An 18110-nucleotide genomic window follows, 5' to 3' on the forward strand; every position below is an offset into this window, starting at 1 on the left:
ACGATCCTGATCCTCTGAAAGCAAGACTGCGATCCTAGCACAACTTAAGGGGGAGTCTGCTAGTAAAGGGGAGTCTGAAGATGTAAGAGCCAGATTCGATTCCTAAGGTTCATGCTAATTGATGATGCTGATGAATTTAAGAAATCAAGAGATCTGATCAAGAGAAGATAAAGAGAATAGAGCCAGGAGTTTGATCCTGGGAAAATGCAAGAGATTGTTTGATCATCATCTAAGAAGAAGAGATAAAGATTTAGGATGCTTACACTGTTAGACACGATGAAAGAGCCCGAAAACTGATCAAGGCTGAAGACTGTGAAGACTCGACACTAAAGACTTCGTCAACATCCAAGGGGGAGTCTGTTGGTGCACATGTCTGTCGACTTCGTCTTGTATCGAGTCTTGTAATAGATATGTTAGATCAGGGCACGTAGTACGAGAAAATAGGAGAAATGGGAATTTTAGTTGATTTCGCACGAAATAGCAAGAGGCTATTTCGCATGAAATGACATTTAGTCATTTCGCACGAAATGACTCGGGAAATAGCCTCTTGGCTATTTCGTACGAAATACCAACTCTATAAATAGAGGACTTGCTGAGTCATTTGTAACGTTCGTGATTCCGGTACCGAAGTGCTGCCGACGTGTCTACTGATCTGTAAACGTGTTATATCAATAAAACAAGACAATTAAGAGTGAATCAAGATGTTACAAAGTCTAATCAATGAATTCCCCCTCTGATTAGACCGAGAACTCTTCTGATAGACTCGTATTGGTCGTCTCCCGATCCTACAATGCATGAAGGTATGTCACATGCGCTACTTCTTCTTCTTCACGTATGTCTCATTCGTTTGACGTTATGAGCGACATAATCACGTGTTGCGCATGTATCATGTGTTAGCGCATCTCTCAGATATGAAAAACTTTTATTTCTTAATTTGCAATCCAAATATTTCAATACTTCGATTCTAATGATGAAACCACTACAGAAAAATGGGAAAATCAATTCTAATCTAAACCTATGCTTTAAAATAACTAGTTACTTTCCGTTCGCGCGTTGCGGCGGGACCCAATGACTAAAAAAGGCGTGTCAGCAACGGCAAACAGATACCGAATATCAAATCATAAATAAAATGACGTGGTAAGGATAGTCACCCCGTCATAAAAAAACAATTTTAAATAACCTAATATATAATAATAGGACCCACACGTCCTACACGTTGGAAATTCGGTTGTTTTCAGTTCAGTTATTACGGTGCTAACACGTTAAAATATGGATGAGCTCGGTACTGGTAACGGCAGCGAAAGTACCGATCCGGAAAATCATCGAAATTAGGTACCGGCATCGAAAATGCTCGGTACAATACGATATGGTATTTGAAGGTAAAAATCAATAAATACATGTATGGTGCTAGACCGGTGTCGAACCAAAAGTAACGATTCTGAAAACGACAAAAGGTGGGTACTAAATTGGCACCGAAAATGATTTGGTATAGTAAATTTGGTACCGATATGATACCAGTTTGTTTACAGGATTTGATACGATTTGCTTATCAATATCCTAAATATCTAAGTTAATTTTACATGCTACAATTCATTCATTACAGAAAAAGACAAAAAAGAAAGCAAAACAAGTTGTTGTGTATATAAAACCTCATCCAAACAAAATACAGTTTACTTGCATTGCTAAAGGATTTGATGATCTCGGTACCAACCGGTACCGAAAATACCGTTACCGAAATCCCCAAAATTGGGTACCGGTACCGAATATACCTAGCATGGTACGGTTCGGTACCGGTCAGTACTGGTACGACACCGGTATTTGAGGGTAAAAACCGGTGAATACCTGTGCAGAACCGGTACCGAAAATACACCAGTTTAGTAAATTTGAGACCGATACACATACCCGATACCATTTGATCATCAATGATGTTACTATTAATTCCATTCTAATTTTAATTTAAAAAATAAATAATAAATCAACTTTCTTTTTCACTTAATAAATCAACTTTCTTTTTCACTGTTAATTGAATTTCTTTTTTATTATATATAGATTCTCTTATTATCTTAAAAAAAAAACACGGAATCATGAGACTATTATAATTATAAATCAGATAATGGTACAAGCACACGTTTTATTAAATTCACACAACATAACAGACAGGCACTCTCACAACTTCACACAGATGCAAACAAACGGAATGCATGCAATATATAGATACATACGTCTATATAAGATGCATGATCTTGAAAGCTTAAGAAGCAATCAATCAAGTAGCCGATGAAGCTTCAACATCTTGTTCGGCAGCATCATCTTGTGGGGCAGCAGCATATAGCATTAATGAGGAGGCCTCAGCCTCTTCACGAGTGAATTTTGCTTCATACACAGGTGAAATTCCCTCCTCAATACTTGCTTTGGTGTGCATTTCAAGCTTCCTCGCCTTATCTTGTCGGGAACTAAGCTCCATCCTCTTGTAGACCTCATCAGCTGGATCAACCACTCCATCTTTAAAGATGTTACCGTGGGCCTGCACACCACAAATTCAACTAATTCAACTTAAAAAGACCCCCAACAAATGCATGCGACTTAATATACTTACATGGTTGTTAGAGTTATGGCACCCTCCCCCTGGGTTCTCCCAACCAAGTAGCTGGCTACAGTAATCTGTATCGTTGTTCTTGACGCGATACACCACAAACCCAGAGCTGCGGCCAGTGGTTCCAACATGCAAAAACGCACCCCACTGTCCGTTCCGAACTCTGTCCGGATACGTACCATAGACCTTGGACCCATCCCTGGAGTCTCCGTCATCATAAGCCAAGGTCTCACCGGTAGCATTATAAAACATACATAGTGTGGAAACTTCTTTCCGCGAGAGTTCTTTCTGTTTCCTCACATATTCAAGGGCTTCACCACGCTTGCCACCTGCGTCTGGATTGTTTAAAGCCTCGATTGCCCTCTCCATCCTAGTTCCCTCTGTTATGGGCTTGCCGAACACATTCTTCTCATCCTGAGCTGCCATTAGAGGTGTGTGAGGTTATTAATTATGTATTTTGCTTTGGGTTGCTTTGCTTGCATTCATCCAGGCTCTATTTATACCCTATCTTTCATTCTCCTCTAGAATAATATATGTAAGTTTTCATTTTTTTAATTATGTTGACTTTATCCACCGTCCCACTTTCTTTTCCTTATCTTTGTTATTACTTTATTTTCTATTTTTATTTTAGCTGTATACTTATATTATTATATATATCAAATGACAACATATGATTGCTACAGTAGTATTGAGGGTATTTTCGTAAATTCGCTGTACATTGAGCACGCTTTTGTAATCCACGCCTTCCACCGCCCACTTCAATTTGCTTCCTTTTTCCTCATTATCTACACTAACGCAGATGATAGAGCGAGAAACTGAAGCGTCCAAAGGAAACCAGCGGCTTCTCCGACGGTGGCGATAGCGGCGAGGTCTGAACTCCGACGGTCATGCGTCTAAACGAAACCATCGGCTTCTCCGACGGTGGCGATAGCGGCGAGGCCTGAACTCCGACGGTGGCGACAGCGGCGAGGAGAATTGCTACCAACGGCAGCAACGTAGGTGGAAAAAAAAAGAAGAAAATCCGTGGTATGGTAAATTGTAATTACTCATCAACCGTAACAATAAGAGTGATTGAAATTTTAAGGTTTTTTTGAGACATATTTGGGGTTTTAAACATATGATGAATTGTAATGATTTAGAATGTTGATTCCATATGTTAAAAAATTGCTGATATAAATTATTGGTCTAGACTTGACTCTATTAAGGAAAAAATAAAATTGGTCAAGCCCTTGCCTGTTCTCATTGAATTACTTTGATAATTTAGGAGTGGTTATCATGCGTATGGATGATAAGGATTACCGCTTTTTTATTCGTATAGAACATTGTCTTCGATAAAAGTACTAAAATAATGCTAATTTTTAGTATTTTGATCTGTATTTATAGGCACAATCGTCTGGTTTATCGAAGAAGTACCAAAGAGATAGAAGAAGCCTACCTCCTAATTTGTATAACAGGTGATTGATGCCCGATTAAGTTTATTTTTATGTTTTTTGTTTCATATTATTTACCTAGAAGTTAATAGAATGTTTTTAGTTGAAGAATATCGCAGCCGTCCATGTATAGTGACATGGTTTAGGGATATGGATATCTAAATTCTAATGAACCTCTGTTAATAAGGATGGTTTGGTTGAGAACTATAGGGGGCAGAGGAGATGATGTTAATCCGAACATCACAGTGTTTAATGGAGCCTATTTTTGTACAAATTTTTAGGCCTTTGATTTGTCAACTTGTAAGTTCATCTCATATGTCTAAATGACTCATATGTTGAATCACCAATAATAGGTATGTTTCATGTTGAATTTCAGTTGAAAGATAAAATTTAGCCACAGTCTTCGTAGCTGGCTTCGCCTTCACAACCGGCTTTCGCAGACGGTTTAGCTTTCACAGCTGGGTTCACTTTCGCAAACAGCTTTGCTTTACCAATGACACGTTTAGTTCAGATGTTAGGACTGATCTTGTGTAAGTATGGCCAGGAATGTTAGCTAAAATAGCATCTGATTTGGATCAAATCGATACAGGTAAGAAAATAAGAAAAGCCACTGTAAAACAAAATTCCACAATACTTGGTATATATTGTAATTTGTTTCTATCTTTCGAAGTTATCACTGGCTGTATGCGAAACTGTTAGTTATCTATGCTAGCCACTGGCGATATGCGGAACTGTTAGTTATCTGTACGCTGCCGCAACGCGGCGAGTACTTCTACTAGTTAAGATTATGAACCAAATCGATAACATTATCTATGATGAGTCCGTCATTATCATTATTGGTAGAACAAGGTTTTAGTTACTTGGTGCCACCAATGACAAACATTTAATGAATCAATCACATGTTGTTATGAAGTATGCTTTGGTTATTAAGTTCAATATCCAACCCTAATTTTTTTAATGATAAATTTCTTTTATTCCTGTCGTCTGTAGGACTTAAACCCAAGATCTTCCTCTCTCAAAGTGTTTAAAGGCTTTGCTTATGCCAATAGACCAACAACCCGTTGTTAATTAGTACTAGTGAAAACGTGTTTAAGTAGTAATTAATTAATGTATACAAAATTTACAATCATATTTTGGTTGAAAGTAATTTTATACTTTGCCATCATATTTTGTTGATAGTAATTTTGTACCTTGCCTTGTTTTCTTATATGTTAGGCCTTAGATTAACATGTCTATATAAGCTACTATATCTATATTATCCTATATTTTATAATTTTTCATTCTTCTATATGATAATAATATACATATATATATATATATATATATATATATATATATATATATATATATATATATATATATATATATATATATATATATATATATATATATATATATATATATATATATATGTCCACCGTCCTTCCTTTTTTATTAATTATATTTTTTCTCCTTATCATTGTTATTAATTTTTAGTTATTGACTTTTTAGTGCTTTAAATAATTAATATATTTGTAACTATACTCTATTATATAGGTTTTTTTATTTTTAAATAATGTTAATTCACATCCTTCTTCCTTGCATTATCTTTGAATTGTATTTATTTTTTTCGGTTGGTAGAACAAACATTGAAAAAGGGTTATTGGATTTTATCACCCCCAACTATCGCCCTTTAGTCGTTGCCTCCCGCAACTAACACTTTGACACACGACATCCCCAACTTGACTTTTTGTTTGTAATGGCACCACCCAATTAAATCTGCACTAACTTGGTTTGTTTTTTGTCCGACGTGTCACAATTTTGCCGAGTTGGAGGTGATTACGTGGCGATGATGTGTCATATCTCAATTATAAAACCCTGCATAGCTCATTATCAGTGATCAAACCTAATCGATGATGATGAACACTGAAGAATGAAGCTTAAATTTCTCTAAACTAAGGTACGACTTATCAGAATTCTTGAAATTAGGCATTGCTTTGAGATGTCGGAAACAATAGATGTTATGCTTTGGCATGGTGGTTACATTGAAGTAGGATTTGGGCAACCACAATATATAGGAGGTGAATCAAGGCTTGCTAGAGTAGATGTAGACCACATTTGATACTTTGATCTAGTAGAGTATGCAATGGAATCAAGTTTTTACAGTTCTAGGGACATGTATATGTATGGGTTGGATGCTGATGATGATGGGGACTTCATCACTTTGAGAATGATAAAGATGTTTTGGACTTGGCTGCTAAGGTTTTAAAGTGGACTGAACCATTTATGGAAGTATTTATCCAACAAGGTTCTATAATGGAAGATGAAGCTTACTCCTGTTCCGGGCTCACTAATCCAGCTGGCCAGCCCTATGAACAAAAAGCCCAATCCAAAAAGTCCGTTAGGTCAACCGATAGGGTTTAAGTGGATATAATTTTTTTATGACGAAAAGTAGCAATTTTTTTTTATAAAAAATAATAAAAAATTTTTGTGTGTTTTTTAAATTTTTTAGGTTTTTCGGGGGGTTTAGATTTATGATTTAACTTTTAGCATTTAGCTTGTGTGTGTGTGTGTGGGGGGGGGGGGTTTACATTTTTTTAGGTTTTGAGTGGTTTAGCTTTATGATTTAGTTTTTAGCATTTAGCTTGGGTGAGAGAGGGTGTTTAGGTTTTTTTTTTTTTTTTTTGGGGGGGGGGGGGTGGAGAGGGGTTTGGTTTTTTTAGGTTTTTGGGGGGTGGGATGGGGAGCTTAGTTTTTTTTTTTTTAGTTTTAGGTGGTGGTGTAATGCATTTATTTTGTTGTGTTCACATTGGTTCTCGCGGTTCTCGCAATAAAGATTGTTCTCGCATTAACCCTAACCTATATATATATATATATATGGAGGGGCTCATGCGAGAACCACCCTTATTGTGAGAACCTTGAGAACCAATGTGAACACAACCTAAAAAAACTTAAAAAAAGCTAACCCCCCTCCCCCCCCAAAACCTAAACCCCCCCCCCCCTCTAAAAAAAAACCTAACCCCCCCCCCACAGCTAAAATGCTAAAAACTAAACCCCCCGAAAAACCTAAAAAAATCTAAAAAAATCAAAAAAAAATCTAAAATTTTTTTTTTATAATATTTTTTATGCTCAAATCGCTACTTTTAGTGGCAAAAAAAAAGTTTTTTTTTTAATTTTAAAAAAAAAATTTTTTTAAAAAAAAAAAATTTTTTTTTTGCTTCGAAAATTAGCGATTTTTATATAAAAAATATTAATTTTTTTGTGTGATTTTTAGCTATTTTTAGGCATTTTTGGTGTGTTCACATTGGTTCTCGCGGTTCTCACAATAAGAGGTGGTTCTCGCATGATCTCCTCCCTATATATATATATATATATATATATATATATATATATAGGAGACCGCTAAAATGAGAACCACCTCCAGTTGTAAGAACCATGAGAAGTACACCGTACGGGCCGAGTTGGACCAAAATTTTTTTCATAAACGTAGATGCGTGTATTATAAACACATTTTTTAAAAAAAATTAAAAAAAAAAATGTCGTGTGTGTAGTTTTGAGCACCCCAAGTTTGTGTTTACGGGTACCGTAAATTTTAAATAAATTAACGGTACCCGTAAACACAAACTTGGGGTGCTCAAAACTACACACACGACATTTTTTTTTTCCAAACGTGTTTATAATACACGCATCTACATTTATGAAAAAAAATTTGGTCCAATTCGCCCCGGATCAAAAAGTTCTCATGGTTCTTACAACTGGAGTTGGTTCTATTTTTAGCGATCCCATATATATATATATATATATATATATATATATATATACACATAGGGAGAAGATCATGCGAGAACCACCACTTATTGCGAGAACCGCGAGAACCAATGTGAACACAACCAAAAATGCCTAAAAATACCTAAAAATCACACAAATTTTTTTTTTAATATTTTTTATATAAAAATCGCTAATTTTCGAAGCCAAAAAGAAAAAAAATTAAAAAAACTTTTTTTTAAAAAAAAAAATTTTTTTTTTTTGGCCACTAACAGTAGCGATTTGAGCATAAAAAATATTAAAAAAAAATTTGATTTTTTTTAGATTTTTTTAGGTTTTTGGGGGTTTAGTTTTTAGCATTTTAACTTGGGGGTGGGGGGGGGGGGTTAGGTTTTTGGGGGGTGGGGGAGGGGGGTTTATGTTTTTTTTTTTTGGGGGGGGGGGGGCGGTTAGGTTTTTTGGGGGTTTTAGTTTTTAGCATTTAGCTTGGGGGGGGGTGGGGGTTAGGTTTTTTTGGGTTTTTTTAGGTATTTTTAGCTATTTTAGGTTGTGTTCACATTGGTTCTCGCGGTTCTCGCAATAAGAGGTGGTTCTAGATTTTTTTAGGTTTTTTGAGGGTTTAGTTTTTACCATTTTAGCTTGGGGGGGGGGGTTAGGTTTTTGGGGGTGGGGGAGGGGGGTTTAGGTTTTTTTTGGGGGGGGGGGGAGGTTAGGTTTTTTTTGGTTTTTTTAGCTATTTTAGGTTGTGTTCACATTGGTTCTCGCGGTTCTCACAATAAAGGTGGTTCTCGCATGAGCCCCTCCCTATGTATATATATATATATATATATATATATATATGTATATTATCCTACTAGTGCTAATACCCGCGAATTTCGCGGTGTTGAGAAATGATATGGTTTTTTTTTTTTTTAGAAAAAAATACGATTATACTGATCATAAAGAAAATGTACGCATGAACTTACTATTGAAATCTGAAGTTGAAGATTAAAATACAACGAAGCATCGTACTATACATCTAACAAAAGTGAAAAGATAAGTAAATGAAGGAAATACGATTTGATTTTCTGGTTAAAAATGTACAATTTAAAACCACTATAAATGGCACAACTTCATATGATATGTTAATACCCGCGAATTTCGAGGTGTTGAAAAATGACATGTTCATCGTTCTTATATAAATGATTTACGTTAGTTATCATAAACGGACTATTAGGATAAAATTATAATGGCAATCTGAATTTAAAATAGATAAAATAACAAACGCATTGTACCGGAAACGTAAATAAAGGGTGATCGAAATGTTAATGTAAGGTAATTGTTTTTTCGGATTTTAAATAAAAAGTGAAAGTCTATTACTGTAGCACTTATGCTTGCTGGAGTTTCGTAACCAATAACTTGGAATTCGTTTTCGACCAGTTGAAAAAACAATCGTCACCTAAGGAAATATGTTCAGCTTCAAGTATATCATGCCATCCAACAACACCGTACCTATGTTAGATAAAATATGAAAAAAAATGTTAGTAATTCATATACAAATAGAGTGAAAGTTAAATAATAAATAAGATAATAAAGTGATTGACAAACCTTATTTGACCATCAATATTGTGTGTACGAAGATTCTTAACCCAAGTATTTCCTTTAACAACTTTGATGTTTACTTCAGAAAACTCATTTAAACCACTTATGTCAGTAATCAATTTGGGAAGGATCTACATTTTGTAAACACATTAAAAATATGTTAATGTTATTAAATGAAAAAAACTAAAAATTAAAAAAATAAATTAAACATAAAACAGCATAGTATAATACCAATTCATTAGATACTGTCATTGCAAAAAAAGGATAGTTAGGATCGTCACTAACTTGTCGATAACCTTCAACATTGGTAATATGTTCATATTCTTGCTCAATCAAAGGAGTGTTCTTTAACAAAACTTGACGACCGTGCTTATTGAATATGGTAATATTAAAATCTTTCACGTCGTTTATTTTAAAACACAAAATATCGCCAGGATTTAACCTGAGATCTTCAATAAATTTAAACCAACCATCAGCAAAACAATAATTTGGACCAATCTTTCTAATACGGACTTCCCATTTATGATTCTCGGATACGTTAAGTATAACCTTGTTATCCGGTAAAGGATACCCATAATGTTCTGAAAGAAAAGTATCTGGTATAACCTGTAAAGAAATTAATTATTATAAAATTTATGAGTATTATGTTTTACATAAATCGAGACAAAAAAAATATAAATCTACAATAAAAGTACGTACCATTGGACTTTGTAAAGGATTTTGAATAATTTTACAAAACGGTTTCCCCCACTCTTTATTTGGATCATGACAGAAAAGCTTGAACTTAAAAGTACGATCACCAAGATAGTTGAAAATAATAAAGAAATATCCATGGCCAAAGTAATTTAAAACCTCAGGCCATCCATCCGTGAAGTAAAATACATCTTCTATTAATTTGATGCGAACACGCCATAAATGCTTTTCATCAAATTTAAGACTAACAGTTGAGGATTGTAACTTATTCGTCCATATAAATCTACTCATACATATAGGTATAGCCTGAAAATCAAAAAAATAAATGGAAAATTTCTTTAGAATAAAATATCAAACAATACTAATAAATAGTTTATAAAAACAATAATGAAAGTTATGTACATGTTGAAGGGATAGTGGATCAAGTACAGTTATGATGAAATACGGACCATGACGATACATGTTGACCCAAACACGACAGTTCAGAAAGAATACTAACAATCAAATAGTAATGGCAACACATAGAATGAAAGAAAAAAAATATCAGCATGTATTTATATGAGAAAATTGGAAAGTATAATTAAAGATACTATAGAATCAAAAGTTCTTATAACTATTTATGTAAATAATTATTAAACTCAATATTGTACAAAAATATAGAAATTAATTTAATTATTGTAAATGTGTAATAAAAATTTAATAGATTTACAAAATATTGCTAGTAATAAAAATTTAACAGATTAAAAGGTTTTACGAAATATTAGTAGTAATTAGTGAATAGATATTTTTTTATAATATTCAAATACATAATGGGTAAAATAAACAACATTAGTTTAATATTATGTAATTAATTAACGGATATATACCAAATAATAAAATCGATACTTAAATATATTAAGAATAAAATACAAACTATAATCATCACATATCATATCAAACCTGCTGCAACACTCCATCATCTTCAATCAAAATTCACTTGGCTCAAGAAACCTAAATCGACGGTGAAGAAGAATTTGGTAAAGTAAGTTTACCGACATATTTTCCGATCATTTTAACGGCAATCTCCTCTTTGATTTACACACTTATTATCATCTGAGTTGAACGGCAATTTTCGGTTTGAGTGACTTCACCGAAGTATTTCCGGCGATTGTTGATAAGTTACACGTGAAATCAGGTTTTTCATTTCTATGAAATTAAATGTTGTGTATCTTATGTGTATCTAAAAGAAATTATGTGACACCCGAGCAAAATCCGCAATAATCCTAATTTCCTCACTTCACTCCTCGGTTCTTACTTGTCAAATTTCGGGACGAAATTTCCTTCAAGTTGGGGATGATGTGACAACCCGAACTTTTAAGGTTAGTTTCGCTAACTTTGATTCCTCGTTATTCCTCTCACTTTCGCAACGACTAGTTCATGTCATGTTTACGGTTATCATACACATATTTATTTGGGCCCGTGTATATCCGTCATACACATGCTACATTGGGCCGGTCATCACTATCATATGTCTAACTAGTCAAGCCCACAATCACTATTATATAGTCTATCGGCCCACAAACCCATCGGTTTATTAGTATAATTATTGATAGCCAAGCCCGCGAACACTAGTATATGTTCATCGGCCCACAAACATTATTAAACAAAGTAATCGGCCCTAACTTGAATATTAACTAAAATCTATCGGCCACTTAAAACACATTACTTGGACTTGAGCCCAACATCCTTGCTAGCTTGTTAACAGACCCAACACCCTTATTGATTAAGTTAAACGGCCCAACACCCCCATACGTATTATGTTCTAAATAGGATTTGATCTAGTTTAAATCAATAACAAACTCCACCCTTCTCTCTCTCAATATCACGCACGGCAGTAGGCTACCCCCCTTCGATATCCCATCCTGTTCGATCAAGACTAACGGTTAGTCAACCCGTATCGATGATAATCATTACTGTTCTTGCATGATCTCGACTTGATAAGCTGTTGATTGTATCTATATGTTGTGTGATCTCGACTTGATAAGCTGTTGACTTGTATCCATATAATTAGCCAACCGACCGACTAATTATATGTTGTGATGTTTAATCAGTAATTTAGTATATGGCTTAAAAGTAGATGCGAATTCGTTATATGATTACATGTTATGTGATCTTGCATGATAAACAATGATTAGGATTAATGCTAGCCTCGATTATGAATGATGGTATGGACTAGGGTTGTATATGCGTAAATTATGATGTTGTTAGGATTAATAAAGATGGTCTTGGAAGTGATCACATGTATAATCAGTAATGCGAGATTAGGGTGCTGGGTAACTTATCAATGAAAAACATGATTGTAGATTGTATTTATGGTTTAGTGTGAATTGGATCAGCCAAAGCACCAGCAGGTTGGTAATGGACTGCTTGCACTGGACCGGGCCATCCTGGTGTGCGCCGGGCCGCATAACAGGCGCTGGTTCATAGTTTTGGGCTCAGGCCCATTCGTGTTCAAAAGGACTACGTGATTCTGTTATGTGATGATTTTTGTTCATAATAGTCCCTATGTAATAATCATGTACGTGAGGTTGGTTTTATATGTGCCTGACGATTTAGTTGCTTGATGTAATAACAGTCCCTACGTAATAATGTGCCTGGTGATTTAGTTATTTGATGTAGGGTGTTAATTGGATAATCTTGATTAATTTGTTAACCCCAGAGTGTTTATGAAAGCAATGGAGGATCGAGGTCTTAGTTGTTTGGGCCGGCCACCAGTATTGGGTAAGGGAGCCCAAGATGTCAATGGGTAAAATCTGGACTCAATTAACACGGGAAGGGTATGATTTTGGGCCGTTATTTCGGTTGGGCCGCACCCTAGTGCAATGTTGAATTGATTTAGTTGCAATGAGGGTAATGAACAAGTATTAAACGAGGGTCAAATACATTTGCTGGTACAAATGCATAACAGTATTAAAAGGGGTTGTCGGCCATTAGTCTTTTAATTCAATATTGTTTCGGTAGGTGATCTTATTGCTAGATGTGAATGTGTAATCTTACATGACTTATTGTATGCAAAGCATGTGATCTGGATGACTAGGTTATGAGTTGTTGTTATGGCATGCATGCGTTACATGTACAGAAAACGTGTTTTGTGTGATCAATGTACACATGAGTTACTTTGAAATGAAAACTGTGGTTCATATGCACGTAAAACTAACTGATATCGTAACCCCTTTAGGACGTACTTGATTAACTGGTAGACTCGTAGATAACCCTACCGAGCAAACCCAAGGTGAGTTCATTTCATTTTCTCAAGCATGCGTCCCGGTGGTTTGGGACAACTGGTAAATACTCGGAGGGGAAACATTGGGTAAACAACTTAATCGGTTTTGGATATTGTCTGGAGGGCAATGGGGGTGATTAGTTGATAGCGCTATTAGGTACTAATTATCTGGGTTTCACTATGGTTGTTTAGAGGCACACTCCTCGGTTACGTAAGGGCGATTCCCCTAGGGTAACTAACTGAACAACATAGTGGGTTGCTAAGAGGCACACTCCTCGGTTACGTAAGGGCGTAGTCCCTAGGGTAACTAACTTGAGCAACATCGTAACGCATCATTGAATCGCATTAACATATATCTGGTAATACAACACGTAAGCAACACTTTGAACTCACCAGCGTAGTCTGACACACTTGTTTGCATGCTTGTAGGTTGTTAACGTGTGGAACATGGACTTGCTATCTGGAAGTGCTGGAGTGGTCATGGATCGAGACCCTTGGGTGATTTATAAACGATACATTGATTTTGAATGTTATCATGAAACTATTAGTAAACGAATTAATACATGCTTCCGCTACACAACTTTTGAGAATTGATAACATGTTGACATTTTATAATAGTAGTTAATGTCATGACTTATTTAATATCTATCATTGGTTCAACGTGATTGGTGGCTCAAACTCTGATGCGTAACACGCCTCGCGGGGTTTCCGCAGGTGGAATTTTGGGGGTGTTACAAATTAGATCCTATTGCATGTGTTTGAAAATATATAATTCCTGTTAATTAGATGATTTGGTTGATATATTTTGTGCATCTTATTGTGAAAATTAAAAATTCTTGATTAACATTGTATTTTGGATGATTGATTAGGTTATAACATTAAAAATCTTGATTAACAATGTTATTTATTGTGTATCTTATGTTTATCTAAAACGGATTACATTGTATTGTTTGTCTTTGAAAGTATAAAATTTAGGTTACTAAACTTATTTCGTTGATATAGTTTGTGAATGTTATTGTGAAAAACTTATGGTTTTTTTGTTTAACATTATTATTTGAATGATTGAAAAGTTTATCAGGTTTTCATTATAGATGAGAATATAACTATACAGTAAGATTAAAGACTAAAAAAAAGAGTTATCTTGTTATAAATTGATGGACTAAATACATTGATAAGATAACAGTTCCATTCTTATTGTTTATATGTATATTGTATATTGTATTATTGTATATTGTAATCAAATATATACATCATTGGTTACAGGTATATAAAGATGAGTTCCTCATGCATAACTGTGTTAGATGATGATTACTCGATGAAACTGGTATGTTACAATTGTTACAAAATAAAGTAAATCTAATTTGTGTTCGATAATATCTTTAACATAAATTTAACAACAGGTGCTGCCAATTGACTTTGTTAAGAGTGTATACGGTGATTATTGGCAAAGAACTAAACTAATGATACATCATGAAAGTGAAAGAAGTTGGACAGTTTATTTGAGAAGTATAAGCGGGGAATCGGTTATAACTGATGGTTGGAAAAATGTCGTAAGGGATCTTCAGTTGAAAAAACAGACATTCTTGCGCTTAAGGATAATCAAAGATAAAGATATTTACATGGATTGTTTCGTCAACAACATATGTGGTGAATCTTTCGTAACAGTAAACCGTTACGGCATTTTAAAGATAATAGTAAGTATACAACTATATATGAATCTATTTTTTATTATAGTTGTAAAATAAATGATATACATATATATTTGAGAGTAAAATGCTACTAAACTTTTCAGGTGATTCCCGAAGCTTATGTTACAAAATGTTACTCTTACACGCCAGTCAACGATTATTATAACATATGTGCAGCAGGTCAGATTTGGAAAGTTGAGACGGACAAAATAAATGATAATTATGTTTTTACGAAAGGTTGTCCGAATCTATTTGATGATCTTGGGATAGAAGATGATGATATAATGTTGTTGATGAAGACGGACAGCAAAACATTTGAGATAAAGATTTATCGTCGAGGAGTTGAGGTTGTTTTGACGAAAAAAGAAGAAAGTGAAGATGAGTCTCTGATGGAGATACCTAAAGACACATACTACAAAAACGTCCAGTTTGTAAGTATTATCAACTTAAAGTATAACAGTTTAGTAATAAATACGTCTCTTTTGCTAATATCTTATTGTATAACAGACCTTCTGTGATGATGATGATGACTCCATAGATGAGATGATTTCTGAGGTAATAAGCTTATATTTATGTAGATTAAAACACATTACAATCAGATTTTGTAATTTTATTAACTATGATACACAGATTCATGAAAGTAGTAAAAAACAGGAAGTGATTAAGAACATTGCTGGAAAAGAAAAGTCAAAGGTAGAAACAAAGATTTCGATGACAGAAGAGACAAACAAAGCAACAAAATATGATGTAATTATTTAAAACATAAAAATAAAGTATTACTTTCATTAATATATATAGACATATTTAATTAGGCGTCAATGGTTATTGTTATCTAAAGATAGCGGTTATCTTAATAGGTTACGAAGAAAGGAAAACATGTAGAGGCATATTGTCATGCTGAGGTCAGTAAGGAGATGATATGCAGGACAGAATTTGAAATGCAAAAGGTCTCAACAGATGGAGAGATAACTCGGAAACGGATGGTACGTTTATCATAAAAAAACAATATGTAGTGATCAACATTTATTATTAACTTAGATTTTATTCTAAATATAATGTATGTGTTCAAAATTAAGGTAAAGGAAAAAAGAAAGAGGGATGATCATGGATTGAAGATATTGGAGGTTGAAGGAAAAGTTGTTGCAAAAACAACTACTGTTGAGAAAATTGGAAAATATGATTTCACAATGAAAGGAGAAAACCGCATGGTATGTATTTTTTACATAAAAATCATAGACTGAAATATTATAACATGAATATGGCTGACTGAGTTCAAAATACGGATTTGCATGCAGAGAATGCCTGCTAATGTTGTAAGAGCAGCCGGATTCCGAAATAAATCTCATAAGTTAAACGTGAGGAACATGAAGGGAAAAACAATCGAAATGAATGTTAGGCGCCAAAAGAATGGAAATGCTGTAAGGTATGCAATCGAAGGTTGGCCGATGTTCATGAAGGAGAATGGACTTTGTTTGGGTGATAGACTACATTTCACATTTGTAAGTTCATCAAATCTCCTGATCTTATCAAACGTGGATGGGGTTAATGCATGTTAACAGGAAATCTAATGATGAAGGTGTTTGTGTAGAACAAATGATGACTGTTTTATGATCATGTTATTAGGTTTACTCTTTTTTTGGACAAAGTTTCTATGGTTATGATATTTTATTTTGTTCCTAGGTAGTTAATGGTTAAAGACAACTACTATTAGATCATCCAACAAAGTACCATAATTTTGAATGTAATTAACAGTTGGTATCGTGCATAAATATTTGTTGGTTATCAATGTTTAAATATATCTATTTACAAACTAAGTTGTGTTTGTTTATATGTGGTTCAGATTATTTATATAAATTTTATGTGATATATATTACAAATGAAATGTAAAAAAAAATATAAAGTAAAATGGAAATATAAATTTCGGAGTAAAGGAATAAATAATATGACAGTTGGATATTAATATTAAAATAATGAAACTATAAATCAAACTATAAATTTGAGAATATCTCTTTGTATACAACATTTGTAGTCTTATTAGTAACATTCCCCTCAACATCTAATATTAACATCCTTAAACCATCCATGCTTTTGACTCTTGAAACTGCAACATATAGTTGTCCGTGAGTGAAAACAGGCTGCTTTAGAAACAAACCAACCTTAGATAACGACTGTCCCTGACTATTATTTATCGTCATTGCAAAACACACAGCTATCGGGAATTGCCTTCTTTGAAGCTTGAAAGGTATTCGTTTGTCAGAGGGGGGAAAGATTGATCCTTGGTATAAAAGTTCTAGTACCAATATTATTACCAGAAATCACTTTTGCTTCAATAATCCGATCACCAAGTTTTACGACTTGTAATCTTGTACCATTGCACAGACCGTTTTTCTGATCAAGGTTACGTAAAAGCATGATAGGAACACCAACTTTTAAAACCAACTTATGATTCGGCATTCCTGAAACTTTAAGACCATTTAGAACATCGGGGGGGGGGGGGGTAAACATTGTGTCGAATATGGTCAGTTACATTCTCAGATTGGCAGATGGAATCTGAACTTAGATACTCTTTATGATCACCAGGAAACATTGCTAATAAGGTATCATTTATCTCGTGAACAACGTCGTTCTTAGGAGCAAGTATGGCTCTTTCCTGAAAATAATTTGGATCATTGAACGATTCAAGTATCGAAGGATACACAAAGTTGATCAGATTACCAATAGGGTTAGTGGACTCAGTAATCAACAGTTCTTGAGGTATATCAATAACAGCTTCTCCGTCGTTGCGACCACCAAGTTTTCCCTCGCCAATATCCAAAAGCAATTTAGCAAACTCTTTTGTCTTGTCAATATCACCATGATTCATGCCAACAGTGAGCCTCATGTTTTTTGTTAGCGTTAGTAACTTGCATTTATTCCATATATATGACGAACTCAGGGAAGCATTCACGATATCCTGTCTAGAGCCATTAGGAACAACAGGAAGAATCTGTCTAAAGTCACCACCAAATACAATTACCTTTCCTCCAAATGGTAAAGCTTCGCTATTTGAACAATCAGGCATCAATATATCTTTTAAGGTTCTATCCAATGCTTCAAAGGCATGTTTATGAATCATTGGA

General features: G+C 34.3%; 2 protein-coding genes and 1 long non-coding RNA gene across 4 annotated transcripts; 1 reads left to right on the forward strand and 2 right to left on the reverse strand.

The window, feature by feature from the left end:
- Positions 1–2072: 2072 nt before the first annotated feature.
- Positions 2073–3073, reverse strand: LOC110922238 (23 kDa jasmonate-induced protein). Its single transcript, XM_022166546.2, has 2 exons — positions 2597–3073; positions 2073–2524 (listed from the first exon to the last, which is right to left on the reverse strand). Exons 1-2 carry the CDS (start codon positions 3017–3019, stop codon positions 2267–2269), a joined length of 681 nt encoding a protein of 226 aa, XP_022022238.1. The 5' UTR covers positions 3020–3073; the 3' UTR covers positions 2073–2266.
- Positions 3074–3346: 273 nt separating this feature from the next.
- Positions 3347–4685, forward strand: LOC110922239. Of its 2 annotated transcripts, XR_004887271.1 has the most exons (4): positions 3347–3619; positions 3977–4047; positions 4127–4323; positions 4400–4685. It is a non-coding gene; the product is annotated as an uncharacterized LOC110922239 (long non-coding RNA). The 2 variants fall into 2 exon arrangements; XR_004887270.1 differs by having other exon boundaries at positions 3977–4323.
- Positions 4686–16979: 12294 nt separating this feature from the next.
- On the reverse strand, positions 16980–18106 carry LOC110924548. Its single transcript, XM_035986248.1, has 2 exons — positions 17519–18106; positions 16980–17165 (listed from the first exon to the last, which is right to left on the reverse strand). Exons 1-2 carry the CDS (start codon positions 18104–18106, stop codon positions 16980–16982), a joined length of 774 nt encoding a protein of 257 aa, XP_035842141.1.
- Between the last annotated feature and the right edge of the window lie 4 nt (positions 18107–18110).

This window comes from Helianthus annuus, chromosome 17, assembly GCF_002127325.2.
Source record: "Helianthus annuus cultivar XRQ/B chromosome 17, HanXRQr2.0-SUNRISE, whole genome shotgun sequence".
NCBI lineage: Eukaryota > Viridiplantae > Streptophyta > Magnoliopsida > Asterales > Asteraceae > Helianthus > Helianthus annuus.